General features: G+C 45.9%; 1 protein-coding gene across 1 annotated transcript in view; it reads right to left on the bottom strand.

The window, feature by feature from the left end:
• The window catches only part of EBAG9 (estrogen receptor binding site associated antigen 9), a 33991-nt gene extending 19492 nt beyond the window's left edge, over nucleotides 1-14499 (bottom strand). Inside the window, exons 1-4 of the mRNA XM_040354859.1 lie at nucleotides 14126-14499; nucleotides 8155-8227; nucleotides 5387-5485; nucleotides 738-816 (exon numbers count right to left, since the gene is read on the bottom strand). Of these exons, the coding sequence (XP_040210793.1) occupies nucleotides 738-816; nucleotides 5387-5469 (162 nt within the window). The 5' untranslated portion in view covers nucleotides 5470-5485; nucleotides 8155-8227; nucleotides 14126-14499. The remainder of the gene's footprint in view (nucleotides 1-737; nucleotides 817-5386; nucleotides 5486-8154; nucleotides 8228-14125) is intronic.
• Nucleotides 14500-17150: the final 2651 nt, after the last annotated feature.

Genomic DNA, 17150 nt, shown 5'->3' with positions numbered 1-17150 from the left:
CCCAACGATAGAGCACTGGGCCTCCCACTGATACGAGCGATAAGGAACTATTATTCCCACTGACACCAGTGATGGGTGTCTTGTTAAATTATCCAATCGTGTGTAGACAAGCCCATTGGGCAAAAATCCAAAGAACAAACATGCATGCTCCAAACCAATGCTAACCATAGACAACATTAGCAGAAGTTGCCCAAAGGGTTGCGCTACCGAGCTGAAAAAACACATAGTTTTGTGTATGTTGGCTGAAAAAGTTCTGCCGTCTGTATGCATACCAAGTTCACGGCCAACGCCGTTAGCACAAAATTCCACGGATCGTGTGTATGAGGCTTAAGTGGTTGGATACATTTATTAACACCAGAGAAGAATTATTTGTTTTGAGTTACACTCATCCAATCCTTCGCTCCACCTGCATCTCCCAAACAAAATAATAGAGCAAATAAATAAAAAGCACCAGGAAATAAATATGTTTTAAGATTATTTTTCCATGGAAACAACATCTTTACCCAGGAAGTTGATTCTTTGGACCGCCCTCTTCTCCCTCATCAGATAATGTAAGTCAGTGGTTGTGTAGAATGCAGTAACCCAGAGCATCCAACCAATTTCAAATACTGTAGTCACCGAATCCATTCAGTCTGATAGGTTGCCATGGTTTCCCTCCACCACACAATGCTATTAAACAGGCACACAGTACTTCTGAATACGAGCATTAAAAGGTTTACATAGGAAAATGCACAAACCTGTTTGGGAACAGATGAGTAGTCTACTGCTGTTGGCAACGTTATCTGATCACCGCTAAGTTTTCTACCGCGTCCGGACCTTTAAGAATTGGGGAAGAAAAAAAAAAAATATGAAAAGTGTGAAACTAAAAACAAAATGCATATCTAGAAGAAACTTCTACACAACCAGGAAAGTATGCTCAAAATATAACACTTACATAATAAGTATACAAGTATATAATAAGTATATTAGACATAATACTTTAGAAGTAAGGCCACTTTCACGCCGAGGTACATTACAGGCGCTATAGCGCTAAAAATAGTGCCTGCAAATTGCCTGTAAGGCCCCATTCACACCTGAGCGTTTTGTCGCCTGAAGCGCGAGGCTCCAAAACGCTAGAGGGGAAAAAATACATTATTCTCTATTGAGATGGTTCACATCCCCACTCCAAAACGCCTGAAGCTCAAACAAGTTCCGGACCCTTTTTTGTCGCGCGAATTGGGCGTTTGAGCGTTTGTATTTCCCATAGAAAGTAATGGAAACACTCGATTCTAGCGCGACAACGAGCGTTTGCTACGGGCGTTTTGTCGCTTTAATCAATAGAACATTTCACCCAGGCAGAAGATTAAAAAAAAAAAATCTACAAACATAGCAACAAGTGATGAAAATATGATAATTTTTCCTATTGGCTAAAATAAAAAACGTCATGTACAAAAACGTCGGACGATGCTGTATGCAAACACGCATGAATACGTGCGACAAATGCCGAAAAAAACTACCAAAAACGCTACGCTCAGGTGTGACTTCAGCCTAAAAGGCCTCGCCTTTGCTTGACATTTAAAAAAAAAAATCCTGCAAGCAGCATCTTTGGAGTGCTTTAAGAGCGGTGTATAGACAGTTCCTAAAGCACCCCTGCCCATTGAAATCAATGGGCAGCACCACCGAAGAGTTACGGGAGCGGCGCTTTTAACCCTTTTTCAGCCGCTAGCGGGGGTTAAAAGCACCCCTATAACGACTGTAAAGCGCCGCTAATAGCAGTGATTTACCGCCAATGCCCCAGCGTGAAAGTGCCCTTAAAGAATATGGGGCCTGCAATTAAAGACCAAGTTAAAAGACGCAGGTTCCAGAATTCTCTTCCCAGAGTCAAGGACCTAAAAGAAGCGTGTAGCCAATGTTCTGCATGCTTAAAGTGTTACTAAACCCACAACAGTAAAATCAGTCTGTATATGTAGTAAAGCATGCTTGTTATACTCACTGTGGAATCTTAGGGGTTAACCCTCTGCATTGTGTAAAGAGACTGTTTGATCCTGTCTTCTCTGATCCTCTCCTTCCACAGTTTCTAATTTATCTCATAGTACAGAACCTTGGGGGCACGCTATCAATACACAAACTGAGCATGTGCAGTTTTTTTTGGCAGTGTGCATGTGATCAGCACAGGGCCAATCAGCACTGTCCAAACAGAAAGTCAGGGGTCATGCAGCCTCATAGGACAGTTATGGGAGAATAAAACTCCTCCTACAAGCTTTAACCAGACACTGACAAAAGTCATAAGACTGCCATATACTGCTGAAAAAAGTATTTAGCAGTTTATATTTACTAAAACAATTGCATGTCCATGTTCTGTGTACTGTGGGAGAGATATGATGAATGCAGGGTCCTGGGTTTACGAACACCAATTTAAATCATCAAAATTACTAGTTGCTGATGGCTGGATTGGAAAAACCGCACTGGAGAGCCATCTTTAAAAGCGAGTAAACAGCACCCCTTGCAGATGTATTCAGGTTCCCTTCAATCACTTCCCCTCTAGCAATGTTTCCATTTTACACAAACCAGCATTCCCCCCCAATAGTGAAAGAGAGGATAGATAGATAAAAATAGATTAATCCATCTAGATTAGTTTAGATAAGTGCCTTTCTTTATTTTTTAAACCAAGGCCATGTAGAATAAAAAAAAAAAAAAAAAAAAGACACACACACACACACAATATATCAGCACGTGTAAATCACAACAATGGAGTCAGGATCCGCCCACATGCCTGGACCAGCACCTGGCTAAGCCTCTGAGACAGCCAGTCCCTGCCCCCTCCAAACCCAGCGCTCCACTGAGCAGGGAGGGGGCAGAGAGCTTGAGAAGCTATGAGAACCAAGCGATCTGGGCGTTCGGTCAGTTGGTTCTCAGTCCTAGAGGCGCCGGGGGCACTGATGCTGCATCCACCTAGGCAAGTATGATTCAAGAAAAATAAATAAAACAAAAATAACTAAAATGTAGATATCTATATGTTTTTAAAGTTTCTTACGTTATACTTACTTGCTCTGTGCAGCGGTTTTGCACAGAGCAGCCCCGATCCTCCTCTTCACGTGTACCACGCAGGCACTCCTGGCACCTCCCTCCTGCCGAGCACCCCCACAGCAACCGGCTTGCTATGGGGGCTACCGAGCCAAGCTGCTGCTCTGTGTTTCTATTCAGACACTGAGCGACGGCTCAGCCGCCCCCCCCCCCCCCGCCCCCCATTTTTCTCCTTATGGTCTCACTGACTTCAAATGACAGCAGGAGCCAATAATGCCCACTGCTGTGTCTTACCCATTCAGGAGGGAGAGTCCTGGAAAGCCGAGGCTGGATTGAGATGGGGCTCAGGTAAGTATTAGGGGGAGCTGCTGCACACTGAAGTTAGATATATATCTATATATAAAAAAAAAATATATAAAATTATCTTAATGTATAGAAAAAAAAACTTCTGCCTTTAGAACCACTTTAATCTGGGCAATGTCGCTACAGGAGGCCCACCAGCCTTACCCACCAGGCTTACCCCAGCTGTGGTGAATGAGCCGTCAAGACAGGCAGAATTTTTTTAAATAGTTGACTGAATCATGTATGCAAGAACGAATAATGTACGCCAGGACTGCCCTCTCAAATCTCGCTCTACCTTGAAGAATTTGAATCCAAACATTCATAAATTTACACCAAAGCATTTAAAGCGGAGGTTCCATTCCAAAAAAAATAAAAAATTAAAAGTCAGCAGCTACTAACACTGTAGCTGCTGACTTAATAATGACACTTACCTGTCCTAGCCACCAGCGATGTCTGCCCCCGCCGAGGCCCGTTTCCTACTGCGCATGCGTGAGTAGCGCGGCGCTTTGTGAATGGGCCGGCTGCTTTCTGGGACACACTGTTCCCAGAATGCAGCGCGCCCCATTCACAAGAAGACATTGAGTGTAGGAGGACGACGAGAATCCACCGGAGGATGAAGAGGCAGATTCGGCACTTCCGCATAGCAACAGCTATTTAGGGTAAGTAAAACATATTAAGTAAAACTTTGTTTTTGTTTTTTAGATTTTTGGTGGAATTTTTTTTTCCCCCGGTGGAAACTGCACTTTAAGTACCACCAGCAACAGGAATGCCGCATACCACAATAATCTACATAACAATGTAATCTGTTCAGTTTCACAGCGTGCCATTTAATGGAAGAACAGCTAAAACATAGCCTGCTATAGTATGAAACAAAACTCTTCCTCCTACTTGTCAAAATGAATACAAATGCATTTCTTACACGCATTCTTCTTTTGCCACATTTTATTTCTACATTCGATTTTTTTGTGATGTAGCACAATATACGTTCCAATGCACATGCTGTGGTAATTATTTGCATTGGACAAATGTTAAATACTGGAATGGGTTAATGATCAGGTGGAAATGTTTCTGAACACAGTAATTGCTTATGGGTTGTGCCTTTGTCATTCTTTGACAAAGCGATGTGCCTAGCATTAAAAATGCTGGCTGTTTTTTTATAAAAGAAAAATGATTTTGTATCTTGGTGTGTGACATTTTTTACTGGTACAACCGATTGCTTCATTGGAGATGAGCCAAGCTGAGCCAGCACGTCAAACTGATCGAAATGTTTCCAGTTCAGCAGGAAGTGGTCCAACTCCCATCCATCTATGAGCAGGCTGGTTGTACTGAAGTGGATCCATCAACCAACCACCTCAGTACAACCAGCCTGTCAGGTTTTCTTTTTTTGTTTAATCACTGCCAGCAGCTATAGCTGCCGGTGATCTGACGATATGGTTCCCCCTATCGATATGGTTCCTGTCTTGACTGCGCAGGAGCAATCCTTGCCGACGGAAATCACCGGACCTCCAGGGCGATGTGGAATTTGAGGCAAGTGGCCAGTCGGCCTCGTTTCACTCGAACGGCTCGCTGCGCTCGCTCGGCCTCCTGGCTCTTTTTTTTAACATCCTCCAATCCACAGGGATGTTAAGGAATGAGCCTGGATGCCGCCAGAGGTTCGGCGATTTCCGTGGGCTTCGTCCGCGCCTGTGCAGTCAGGCAGGGAACCATCTCGATAGGGGAACCAGATCGATAAGACACCGGCAGAGATCACTGTATTCTGACAGCTGGAAAACCGCCTCCTATCAAAACACAACAGCGCAGCAGGAGGGATCTCCCCCATCAACACTAACCGTGTTGATGGGGGAATCAAGTAGTTTTCTTTCATTCAACCCATGGTTAAAGGAATGAAAATTGCATAATGTATGGCTTGCTTTAATAGAGATTGTGGAGCCTGATCTTGTCTGGAGCAGCAAGTAAAATTATACATTTACAGCTTCGGTTCTATAATAGAGACGTTATGCTGTAATGAACACACTGTACAATATGCTCCGAGTATAGTTACCTGCATATTAACCTCTTGAAGAAGGAAAGAATGGACGCCAAGCAAGTGCAAATTTTAAATAGCCGAAACTGCGTGACCGCCATCCTGAGCAGTTTATACCTAGAATGACAAAGAGATTTTATTTACTATTTTGTGTCCTCTTTTTACCCTCTGGATATTCAAAATCTCATTTACATGACATACAGTGCCTTGCAAAAGTATTCACCCCCCTGGCTTTTTACCCATTTGGTCACATTACAGCCTTTCGTTCAATGTTTTTTTTTTTATCTGAATTATATGTGATGGATCAGAACACAATAGTCTAAGTTAGTGAAGTAAACTTAGAAAAATATCTAAAAAAAAAAAAAAATTATAATTGGCATGTGCATATGTATTCACACCCTTTGTTATGAAGCCCATAGAAAGCTCTGGTGCAACCAATTACCTTCAGAAGTCACATAATTAGTGAAATGATGTCCACCTGTGTGCAATCTAAGTGTCACATGATCTGTCATTACATAGACACACCTTTTTGAGAGGCCCCAACACCTAAGCAAGAGGCACCAATAACCAAACACTGCCATGAAGACCAAGGAACTCTCCATACAAGTAAGGGACAATGTTGTTGAGAAGTACAAGTCAGGGTTAGGTTATAAAAAAAATATCCAAATCTTTGATGATCCCTAGAAGCGCCATCAAATTTATTATAACCAAATGTAAAGAACATGGCACAACAGCAAACCTGCCAAGAGACGGCGGCACACCAAAACTCACGGACCGGACAATGCTATGTCTGGCGCAAACCCAACATATCACCCAAAGAACACCATGTGTTCGGGTGCAATGTTGTGACGATTAGTTCATTTGGAGCAGGGGGCATTTGGCATGAATATCCTTTCACACACTTATCCGTAAAAACTGCATCAGTGTGGATATTCATTTAAAGTAGGGTTGTCCCGATACCACTTTTTTAAGACCGAGTACAAGTACTGATACTTTTTTTCAAGTACTCGCCGATACCGAAAAACAATACTTTTTTTTATCTCATGTGACAGCGGCATATGTGTCAGTATTTTTTTTTTTTTTTAACAATTTGTTTTACATTTTTTTGATTTTTATTCATAATGCTTTTTTTTTTTTTAAGGGGGGGGGGGGGGTGGACCGTGTCAGTGTTTTTTTTATTTTATTTTTTTATAATTTTCTACAATAATTTTTTTTTTTAATTATTTATTTTTTCAGCCCTGTTGGGGGGGCTATGGTGAGATATCAGGGGTCTTAACAGACCTCTGACATCTCCCCTTTGAGACAGAGAAAGGGACTAGGGACACATGTTCCCCAGTCCCTTTCTCAGCAGCATCAGCTGCGCTGAAAATGAATGGACAGAAGACAGCCGCTTCTCTTCATTCATAAACTGAAACATTGTAATTACAGTTTACAATGTTTCAGTTATGTGAATAGACAGATTCCGTGATCACTGACTGCCCATTCGGAGCCGGATTTACCGGTTCCTACCCCGCTCTCCATCCTGACAGTTCCAGGGTGTGGGGGGGAGAAAGAAAGAAAGAAAGAAAGAAAGAAAGAAAGAAAGAAAGAAAGAAAGAAAGAAAGAAAGAAAGAAAGAAAGAAAGAAAGAAAGAAAGAAAGAAAGAAAGAAAGAAAGAAAGAAAGAAAGAAAGAAAGAAAGAAAGAGAAGCAAAATGGAGGGGGGCTGGAGGACACGGGACAGTCAGCGGTGATCGTGTGTGGGCAAGCACCGATCACCGCTGATTTTAAAGCAGCTGAAAGCTGGGGGGGGAATTACTTTTAAATCTATACAGCGGTGATCGGTGCCTGTAACTTCCCCATGCACTGATCACCACTGACAGTACAAGTATTGGGTGAAGCATCGGGCAAATGCTTGGTATCGGTCCCGATACTAGTATCGGGACAACCCTACACTAAAGTGATATTTTAGATAGGGGAGTGCCTCGGTTTCTGTCCTGGATACTCCAACAGTAATGGCTCACTCAGAATTCCCAACTCTGCTCCTGCCCACCTGGGAGTTTCTGTGGTTTCTGCCCTTTATCTGACCTGTGGGGCACTATCCCTAACCGTGGGGCACTCTCCCTGGCACCGACACCAACCGTAGGGCACTCTCCCTGGCACTGACACCAACCATGTGGAATAATTCCTCCCATTGACACCAATGATGGGGCGCTATTCCCCTCACCAACAATGATCGGGCCCTAGTACCACTCCTACTGACCACAGGCACCAAGTAATTTGTTTTTTACTCTTACTGACCACCAAACCCAGACATTATATATGCCCACTGACACAGACATTTCCTACTCCCAGTAGTCAGTGTCTGAACACCACTCCCCCAGAAATCTGAAGGGCTGTAAACTGGCCCTTTGCTTAGAAAGTTTGGAGACCTCTGCCCTAGTGTGTGATCCTCATAACAGCCACAGAAGATGTGCAGATGAGGGAACACAGAGCATGAATAGAATTTCTGATATATTTAAGAAAAATTCCAGGTGGTTTAACCCCGCAGCAGCTGGAATTCTGAGTGGACAGACTAACAATAGTTTCCTGATGTGCGATGGCTTGTTTTTTGGGTTCAGTGGCCCTGCACAATAGCCGTATTCACCAGCGTCAGAACCTTCAAATAAACGACCAAACCATTGTCCAAAAAGCAATTAAAGGGAACTGCCCTTAGGCCTAAAGTGATGTGAAATGGGAAAATGTATCTTGTGTGTAATAGCGCTGTGTATTCTCTCATCCATGCACTCTGATCAGCTGATAAGTACCTCCGCTATGCAGCTCCCGTATGCTTCATTCAAAGCTCCTTGCTGATCACAGACAGCAATTTGTGGCTTTTCACTGGAAACAGAAGAACACAAAATTAGATAAACAGAAGAATGAAGTGAAAAGACTTCAGTGAAGGAGTCTCAGAATAACATAGTACAAAGCAATAGGCTGGTTACATACAAAGCAGCTTTCTTAGGCCCAAGTCATTCATGAGGTGGGCGTCTTTGGTTGTTTTTCTTCAGCGTTTGTACTGGGTTTTCATGCGCACATCAGGTTTGAGTTTTTTTTTATTATTTGTAGCCAATGGCTATTGAGGTCAAAATCAGGACTCTGCCGTAAAAGAAGCTCATGTCTTTTTTAAGCAACAAGTTTTAAGTGACACTGTACTCAGGTGGATGGACACCTTTAAATATAAAAGGAAATCCTAGTGTTGATCATTGAAGTTCTTCTGATGAAGCTTCAAATTTTCCATTAAATTGTTCATTCGTCATTACAAAAATATTCCCTTTTCCCTACGATTCACGTCCTAGTAATTACCGTATTTTTCGCTCTATAAAGACTCACCTGACCATAAGATGCACCTAGGTTTTAGAGGAGGAAAACAAGAAAATATTCTTAACCAAATGGTCCACTAAACTACCGTATTTAATCGGCGTATATCGCGCACTTTTTTGCCCTGAAATTCAGGGCAAAATCGTGGGTGCGCGATATACGCCGATCCCCGCGCCGAGTTTGAACCACTGCGCCAGCATATACCGAGCTCAGTACACTCGGGTATAGTCGGGCCGGCTCGGCTCCTCTCGCGGTCACGTCCTGGAAGTACAGGACGTGACCGCGAGAGGAGCCGAGCCTGCCCGACTATACTGCGCTCGGTATATGCCGGCGCAGTGGTTCAAACTCGGCGCGGGAAGTGGGGAGGACACCGCAGAAGGACGCCGGACCCGACGAGGACACCACCGAAGCCGCAGACGGACGCCGGACCCGACGAGGGCGCCGCACAAGACACCAAAACTGTAAGTACTAAAATGTTTTTTTACAGGAATGCGGGTCCACTTTAGGGGTGAGCGCTATACGCCGGAGCACGCAATACCCCGATAAATACGGTATTTACCAGTGCCCATGAAATGCAGCCTGACCTGTGCCAAAGAAATCCCTCCCAGCATAAATCCTCACTCACAGAAAAAAATCCTCCTCATCTCAAACTTGTGCCATCTTCTCTCCCCTTCCAGTACAAACCCCCCTCCCCCAGCTGCTTCTCCTGTTCTGTAAAAGCAGCCTGCTCTGCTGGGACTTGTAATGCCTCTGTGGGGGGCTGAGATATGGCAACCTGCTCTGCTGGGACTTGTAGTGCCCTGTACCGTGGGGAAATTGAGGAATTCTCAGTCCCTCCACAGAGGCACTACAAGTCCCAGCAGAGCAGGTTGCCATATCTCAGCCCCCCACAGAGGCACTACAAGTCCCAGCAGAGCGGGCTGTCACCTGTCCTTCAAACACAGCACAGCCTTCCATCCACTCACTCCTTGGCTGCCATAAATTCCTCCCCACTCTCCTCTCACTATAGTGTCCTACCAGAGTCTGGGCGGCATGACGAGATGCATAGTGGGGCAGTGTTCTGTAATATTCACAAGGCTTGTAACTGACCAGGCACCTCCGTGGCTGCAGCTCACTTCCTGTTCCTCCTCAGTAAGCTTGTCCCTATCATCCGAGCCGTTCTGGCTGGGGGTTAGTCAGTGTGCTCGCTCCCTCCCATGGGGCTACATCCCTGCAGGGAGACGCTGAAAAATGTCAGCTGTCTTAGCGGCATGCTGGTGACACAGAGCTTCATTCTAAGGCATTACATAATGAGCTAGTATGCCATGTATACTAGCTCATTATGCCTTTGTTTTAAAGTTTTTTTTTTTTTTTTAAACCGCTAGCCGACCAGCCGCCATCATTATACTGCGGCAGGGTGGTACGATCCGGGGAATTGCCGTAACGTTGGCTCAGAAACTCCCCTTTGTGGTCCAATCAGCGATCGTTCCCTGCAGTGACAGAACAGGGATCTGCCTATGTAAACAAGGCAGATCTCTGTTCTGACAGGGGAGATCACAGAGATCCGTTTTCCTGCTTAGCAGAAAGACCGGATCTGTGTTTCCGCTGTCACACAGTCCCCCATACAGTTAGAAAACACCTGCAGGGAACAGATTTAGCCCTTTGATCACCCCTGATGTTAACCCCTCCCCTGACAGTGTCATTAGTACAATAACAGTGCATATTTTTTATCACTGATCACTAATGTCACTGGTTCACAAAAAAAAAAAAAAAAAGTGTAAAAATGTCAGTTAGGTCTCCGATCTGTCCACCGCAGTGCCGCTAAAAATTACAGATCGCTGCCATTACTAGTAAAAAAAAATATATATAATAATATTATTATTATTATTGCCATAAATCTATCCCAGAGTTTGTAGACGCTATAACTTTTGCACAAATCAATATTACGCTTATTGCAATTTTTTTTTACCAAAAATATTTTTAAATGTTTTATAGCAGAAAAAAATTGTCCGTCTTTTTTAGTTTATAGCGCAAAAAAAAGAAAAAAAAAAAACAGTGGTGATCAAATACCACTAAAATAAAGCTCTATTCAAGGCTCAACAAATGCCGGTCACCAGGGCGACTAGAAATAGCGTCCTGGCGAATTGGCTTGGAAGGTGGGCAAAAAAAATATTTATTTATTTTTTTGTGTGAAGTCCCCAGCTCTTCCTTCTGCGAGCTGGCGCCATCTGGTGGTGGCCGTTGGTATTACAGGATAAGCATTACAAGTTAAAGCGGGGGTTCACCCTAGAATAAAAAAATATATATTTTTTTTTTATTCTATCATAAAATTCGGCATCGTAGCGCGAGCTACAGTATGCCGGTCTTACATTTTTTATCCCCGTACTCACTGTTTAATCCGACCTAGACAATTCCGTCTGCCCACGGGGAATGGGCGTTCCAATCCAGACGGAAAGTGATTGACGGCCGGCTCTGGCGCGTCACGCTTCTCCGGAAATAGCCAAAATAGGCTTGGCTCTTCACGGCGCCTGCGCATAGCCTGTGCGCAGGCGCCGTGAAGAGCCGAGACCTACTCCGGCTGTCTTCGGGGAGCGTGACGTGCCAGAGTCGGCCGTCAATCACCCTCCCTCTTGCTAGGAACGCCCATTCCCCGCGGCAGATGGAATCGTCTATGTACGATTAAACAGTGAGTACGGGGATAAAAAATGTAAGACCGGCATACTGTAGCTCGCGCTACTATGCCGAATTTTATGCTGAAATGTTGTTCAGCAGGGTGAACCACCGCTTTAAACAGCAATTCTAATGCTATTTTTCACTATTTTCACTGCCATCTCCTTCCCTCTAATTAGAACCCCCAAACATTATATATATATTTTTTATCCCAACACCCTAGAGAATAAAATGGCGATCGTTGCAAAACTTTGTCACGCCGTATTTGCGCAGCGGTCTTACAAGCGCACTTTTTTGGGAAAAAATTACACTTTTTTTAATTAAAAAAAAAAAAGACAACAGTAAAGTTATCCCCATTTTTTTTTAATATTATGAAAGATAATGTTACGCCGAGTAAATTCATATCCAACATGTCACGCTTCAAAATTGCGTCCGCTCGTGGAATGCCGACAAACTTTTATCCTTTAAAATCTTCATTGGCGACGTTTAAAAAAATCTGTATGTGTTCGCTTCTGCGCGCAAGATCATCGGGACGGGGGTGCATTTTCTGGCTCCCAACTTTTTTAGCTGGCTCCTAGACTCCAAGCAAATTTTTCAAACCCTGGCTCTATTTGTGGTGTGAAAAAGGATGTCAATTTGTTTGGATGCAACGTTGCATGACCGCGCAATTGTCAGTTCAAGCGATAACGTGCCGTATTGCAAAAAATGGCCCGGCCCATCCTGCTGGTGGCTGAGGCGGCTAAACAGGGAGGATTTGATATAAATCACTAGTAAAAGGGCTTGATTTAAATCATAATTTTTAAAAAGCAACCGTCATCTCGGTGGCTCCTCCTCTGACCCGCTGTTGACACATTGACAGTGAGGGACGTGGCGGCAGCAGGTGAGTGGATGCCTGCTAACAGGCGCTGCCATGATGGATCTGAAATGACAGGTGCTCTTTAAATGTAAGGACTTATTCTTGCTGATAGTTAGAATCTTTATAATTTCCAACCAAATTTAATGCTTTTTTTTTTTAATCATTGATTTATACCCACCCTGGTTTACAATCTCTTAGGTGCTGAAGTTGGCGATGATGATGATGGAGGCGATGAGGATGATGGATGAAGTGGACAGTATTGATCTTGCTGATAATAACCATGCAGTGATCAGCATTAATAATGAATAGAGGTCGACCGATATATCGGCCATTTTGGAGAAATCTGCATCGGCCGATTTTTATCCAAATTAGGCCGATATTTTACCTGCCCGCTAGTGGTGCAACGGATCACCGTTGATCTGTGATCCGAACGTGTCACCCCTTTCGGATCGGCCGCTGCGGCCATAGCATTAGGAAAGGCCGTGGCTTCGGCCTAGTTCCAGAGCCGCGGCCATCTTGGTACACCCAGCGGCGGCCCTCTTCTCTGTTTACACGCACAGAGGAGAGGAGGAGCCTGTGCGCGAGGGACACACACACCGCTGTCTGGAGGTCTGTAAGGGGGACTGGGAGTTATACTGATGAGGGGTCTTCACTGAAGGGGGCTTGTACTGAGGTGGGGGTGTACTACATTGGGGGTGTCTGTACTGAGGGAGGGGGGTGACATTTTTTTTTGCTCCAGTGCCACCTGCTAATCAGTGCCACCTGCTAGTGCCATCCAGTGCCACCTGCCAGTGCTAACTATTGCCATCCAGTGCCACCTGCAAATCAGTGCCACCTGCCAATGCTAACTAGTGTCATCCAGTGCCACCTGCCAATACCATCCAGTGCCACCTGCCAATGCCATCCAGTGCCACCTGCCAATCAGTGCCATCTTTCAGTGCCAATTAGTGCCATCCAGTGCCACCTGCCAGTGCTAACTATTGCCATCCAGTGCCACCTGCAAATTAGTGCCACCTGCCAATGCTAACTAGTGCCATCCAGTGCCACCTGCCAATACCATCCAGTGCCACCTGCCAATGCCATTCAGTGCCACCTGCCAATCAGTGCCATCTTCCAGTGCCAATTAGTGCCACCTGCCAATGCTAACTATTGCCATCCAGTGCCACCTGCCAGTGCCAATTAGTGCCACCTGCCAATCAGTGCCACCTGTTAGTACCAGCTGCCAATGCTAACTAGTGCCATCTGCCAATCAGTGCCAACCAGTAACACTTGCCAGTGCCACCTGTTAGTGGCTACCAGTGCCACCTGCCAATCAGTGCCATCTGCTAGTGCCATCTTCCAGTGCCAATTAGTGCCATCCAGTGCAACCTGCCAGTGCCAATTAGTGCCACTTGCCAGTGTCACCTTTAAGTGCCACGAGCCAGGGCCAAATGTCAAAACATAAAAAATTGGCATCATATATCAGCCATCATATGTCGCCCTGATTTCTAAATATCGGCCAGAGAAAAACCCATATGGGTTGACCTCTAAAAATGATAATATTAATATATCATATATAATATGCAGCATGCATTGCTTAGTACTTATATAAAGTTGATAACGGAGCACACAGCAGCAAAACTAATAATAATAATAATAATAGATTGATGATACAATGCAGAGAGATGATTATTAAACCCAGCATACAATGCAGAGTAATGATGGTGATAATGATAACCCAGCATGCATTGCTCTGTACTGATACAATTAGTAACCCTGCAGATATAATAATAATAGACCATGCAGGGTACTGATAATAACAATACCCCCAGCATGCAGAGTAGCGATAGTAAAGCCCAGCATGCATTGTGCTCTGTCCTGATGATGCAGCAATAAGGAGCCGATAATAACAATGGAACGTACGAGGTACTGACCAGCGGCTCAGCAGGCTGTCCCCGGGGTGGCGGTGGTGGAGGAGAAGGAGGAGGCCGGAGGAGCTCCCATCAGGTATCAGTACACGAAGTTCCCCGTCCAGGAAGAGGCTCACAATGTCCCTCCGGCCAGCAGCACAGGAGCTGACGTTGCCACCTGACACAGGCACGCTGACAACGTCATGACGTCGCCAGTCTGTCACTGCGTAACCGGGACACTGTGGGAGGGGCGGGGCTAGGTTACATCTGTTCCCGTCAGTAATATATGCTAAAGTAATGATAAAGTCATTGGCGTAGCTTTGAGTAGTAAACAAATGAATAACCAATCAGGGTGTATGGTGGTCTTTTATGGTCTAATGAACAGACGTCTCTCAGGTCCCTCCTCCCACCTTCTCCCTCTATATGTGACCCCGCCCTCCTCCTTGTACGGTTCCCTCACATGCATAGTAGATGTGTGTTACATTACACTGTGCTGGTTGTGTATGTGATAGGAGACATTACACATATCATACAGTGTAACACTTTAGGCCTGTACACACGATCGGATATTCCGACAACAATTGTACGATGACAGGCTGTTGTCGGATAATCCGCTCCATCGGACAATTGTTGTTGGAATTTACCGACAACAAATGTTGGCTGTGCATGCTCTCAAATTGTCTGACAACAAATGTTGGCTGTGCATGCTCTCAAATTGTTCGACAACAAATGTGTTCCGTCGGATTATCCGATCGTGTGCACAAGTCCGTCGGACTAAAATCCAAAGTAAAAACACGCATGCTCCAAACTAGGGTTGTCCCGATACCGATACTAGTTGGTATCGGGACCGATTCCGAGTATTTGCGGGAGTACTCATACTCCCGCAAATACCCCCGATACCGAAATAGAATACTCCCCCCCCCCCCCCCGTCGCCGCCGATGCATCCCGCCGCTACGCCGCATCCCCGCTTTGTTAATATGGGCGGGAACATTACAGCTTTCATTTGAATAGCTGTAGTGTTTCCCGTTGCGCCGCGTATAGACACTCCCCCTTGCTCGGGTGAACTGTCCAATACCGAGCAAGGGGGAGTGTCTATACGCAGCGCGGCGCGAAAGACTACAGCTATTCAAATGAAAGCTGTAATGTTCCCCGCCCGTATTAACCAAGCGGCGGCGCGGCAGCATGTACGGTAAGGGGGACATGGCTGAATATATGGGGGGGGACATGGCTGGATATGGGGGGGGACATGGCTGGATATGGGGGGGGGGGACATGGCTGGATATGGGGGGGGGGACATGGCTGCATATATGAGGGGGGACATGGCTGCATCTGTGGGGGGGACATGGCTGCATATGTGGGGGGACATGGCTGCATATATGGGGGGGACATGGCTGCATCTGTGGGGGGACATGGCTGCATATGTGGGGGGACATGGCTGCATATATGGGGGGGACATGGCTGCATATGTGGGGGGACATGGCTGCATATATGGGGGGGACATGGCTGCATCTATGGGGGGACATGGCTGCATATGTGGGGGGACATGGCTGCATATATGGGGGGGACATGGCTGCATCTGTGGGGGGACATGGCTGCATATGTGGGGGGACATGGCTGCATATATGGGGGGGACATGGCTGCATCTGTGGGGGGGACATGGCTGCATATGTGGGGGGGGGGACATGGCTGCATTTGTGGGGGGACATGGCTGCATTTGGGGACACATTTAAAAAAAAGTATCGGTACTTGTACTCGGTCCTAAAAAAGTGGTATCGGGACAACCCTACTCCAAACCAATGCTAACCATAAGACAACATGAGCAGAAGTTGCTCAAAGGGTGGCGGTAAAGAGCAGAAAAAACACGTAGTTTTGTGAATGTTGGATGAAAAAGTTCTGTTGTCTGAATGCAGAACAAGTTCACGAACAACGACCTTCAGACAAAATTCCACGGATTTGTCAGATGGAAGTCCGATCGTGTGTATGAGGCTTAACAGCCCTTTCACACTGAGGTGCTGACCGCGTTAGCGGAAAAGCACTGCTAGTTTTAGCGGCGCTATACTGTAATTTTAGAGGCGCTTTTCGGCCGCTAGTGGGGTGCTTTTAACCCTCTAGTGGCCAAATAAAGGATTCAAAGCACTGCTTCGGTGGCGCTGCCCGTTGGTTTCAATGGGTAGGGGTGCTTTAGGAGCGATGTATACACCACTCCTAAAGCGCCTCAAAGATGCTACTTGCAGGACTTTTTTTAATGTCCTGCCAGCGCACCACCCCAGTGTGAAAGCCCTCGGGTTCTCATACTGGGACTGCAAATGAGGCATTTTACAGGCAATGTTTTTAGCTCTAAAGTGCCTGAAAAAGCCTCTAGTGTGAAAGGGGTCTAAGATGGCGTGTAGTATCTGTTCTTACCAGTGGAGGCGCTGTGCTACTGTCCCTAGGCTACAGCGTTAGGTTGGGGGTAGTGGTGGCTATGCAAATACACTGTCCACTGTAATGGTAATCTGAACAGTTAATATCGGGGAGATTCCAAACCGGACCGCTCGACAAACTGAGAGCCATGAGTAGGTCACCTCTAGAGAAAGCCAGAAAGGTTACCACCTGAAAGGGACGGAGGGGCAGGGCTCCCAAAAGAAGCCCGTGGTGTATGTGCCCCTGGAGTGGCAGTCCAGGGGTGCCGTAACTCTCACTATGTTGGTGTCCCACTTTGAGTTTTACCAGCACTGCGGTCACTGCACACAGGGCCGGTGCTACCGCTAGGCAAACTAGGCAGACACCTAGGGCGCCCTGCTACCTAGGGCGCCCGGCCACTGGTGTACCTACTATCTTCTCTCTGCAGCAAGCAACTAAGTCTCAGCATCAGCAGGCAGCGACTACTCCGCAAGCAAACATTTATTGATGGGCACTTGTCGGCTGCATTGATGGGCTCTGGTGAGGCTACATTTGATGGGCGCTGGTAGGCAGCATGATGCGCGCTGGTGAGGCTACATTTGATGGGCGCTGGTAGGTAGCATGATGCGCGCTGGTGAGGCTACATTTGATGGGCGCTGGTGAGGC

This window comes from Rana temporaria, chromosome 5, assembly GCF_905171775.1.
Source record: "Rana temporaria chromosome 5, aRanTem1.1, whole genome shotgun sequence".
NCBI classification, from domain to species: Eukaryota; Metazoa; Chordata; class Amphibia; order Anura; family Ranidae; genus Rana; species Rana temporaria.
The sequence above is the reverse complement of the archived record's forward strand: the minus strand, read 5'-3'. Positions and strand labels throughout refer to the sequence as shown.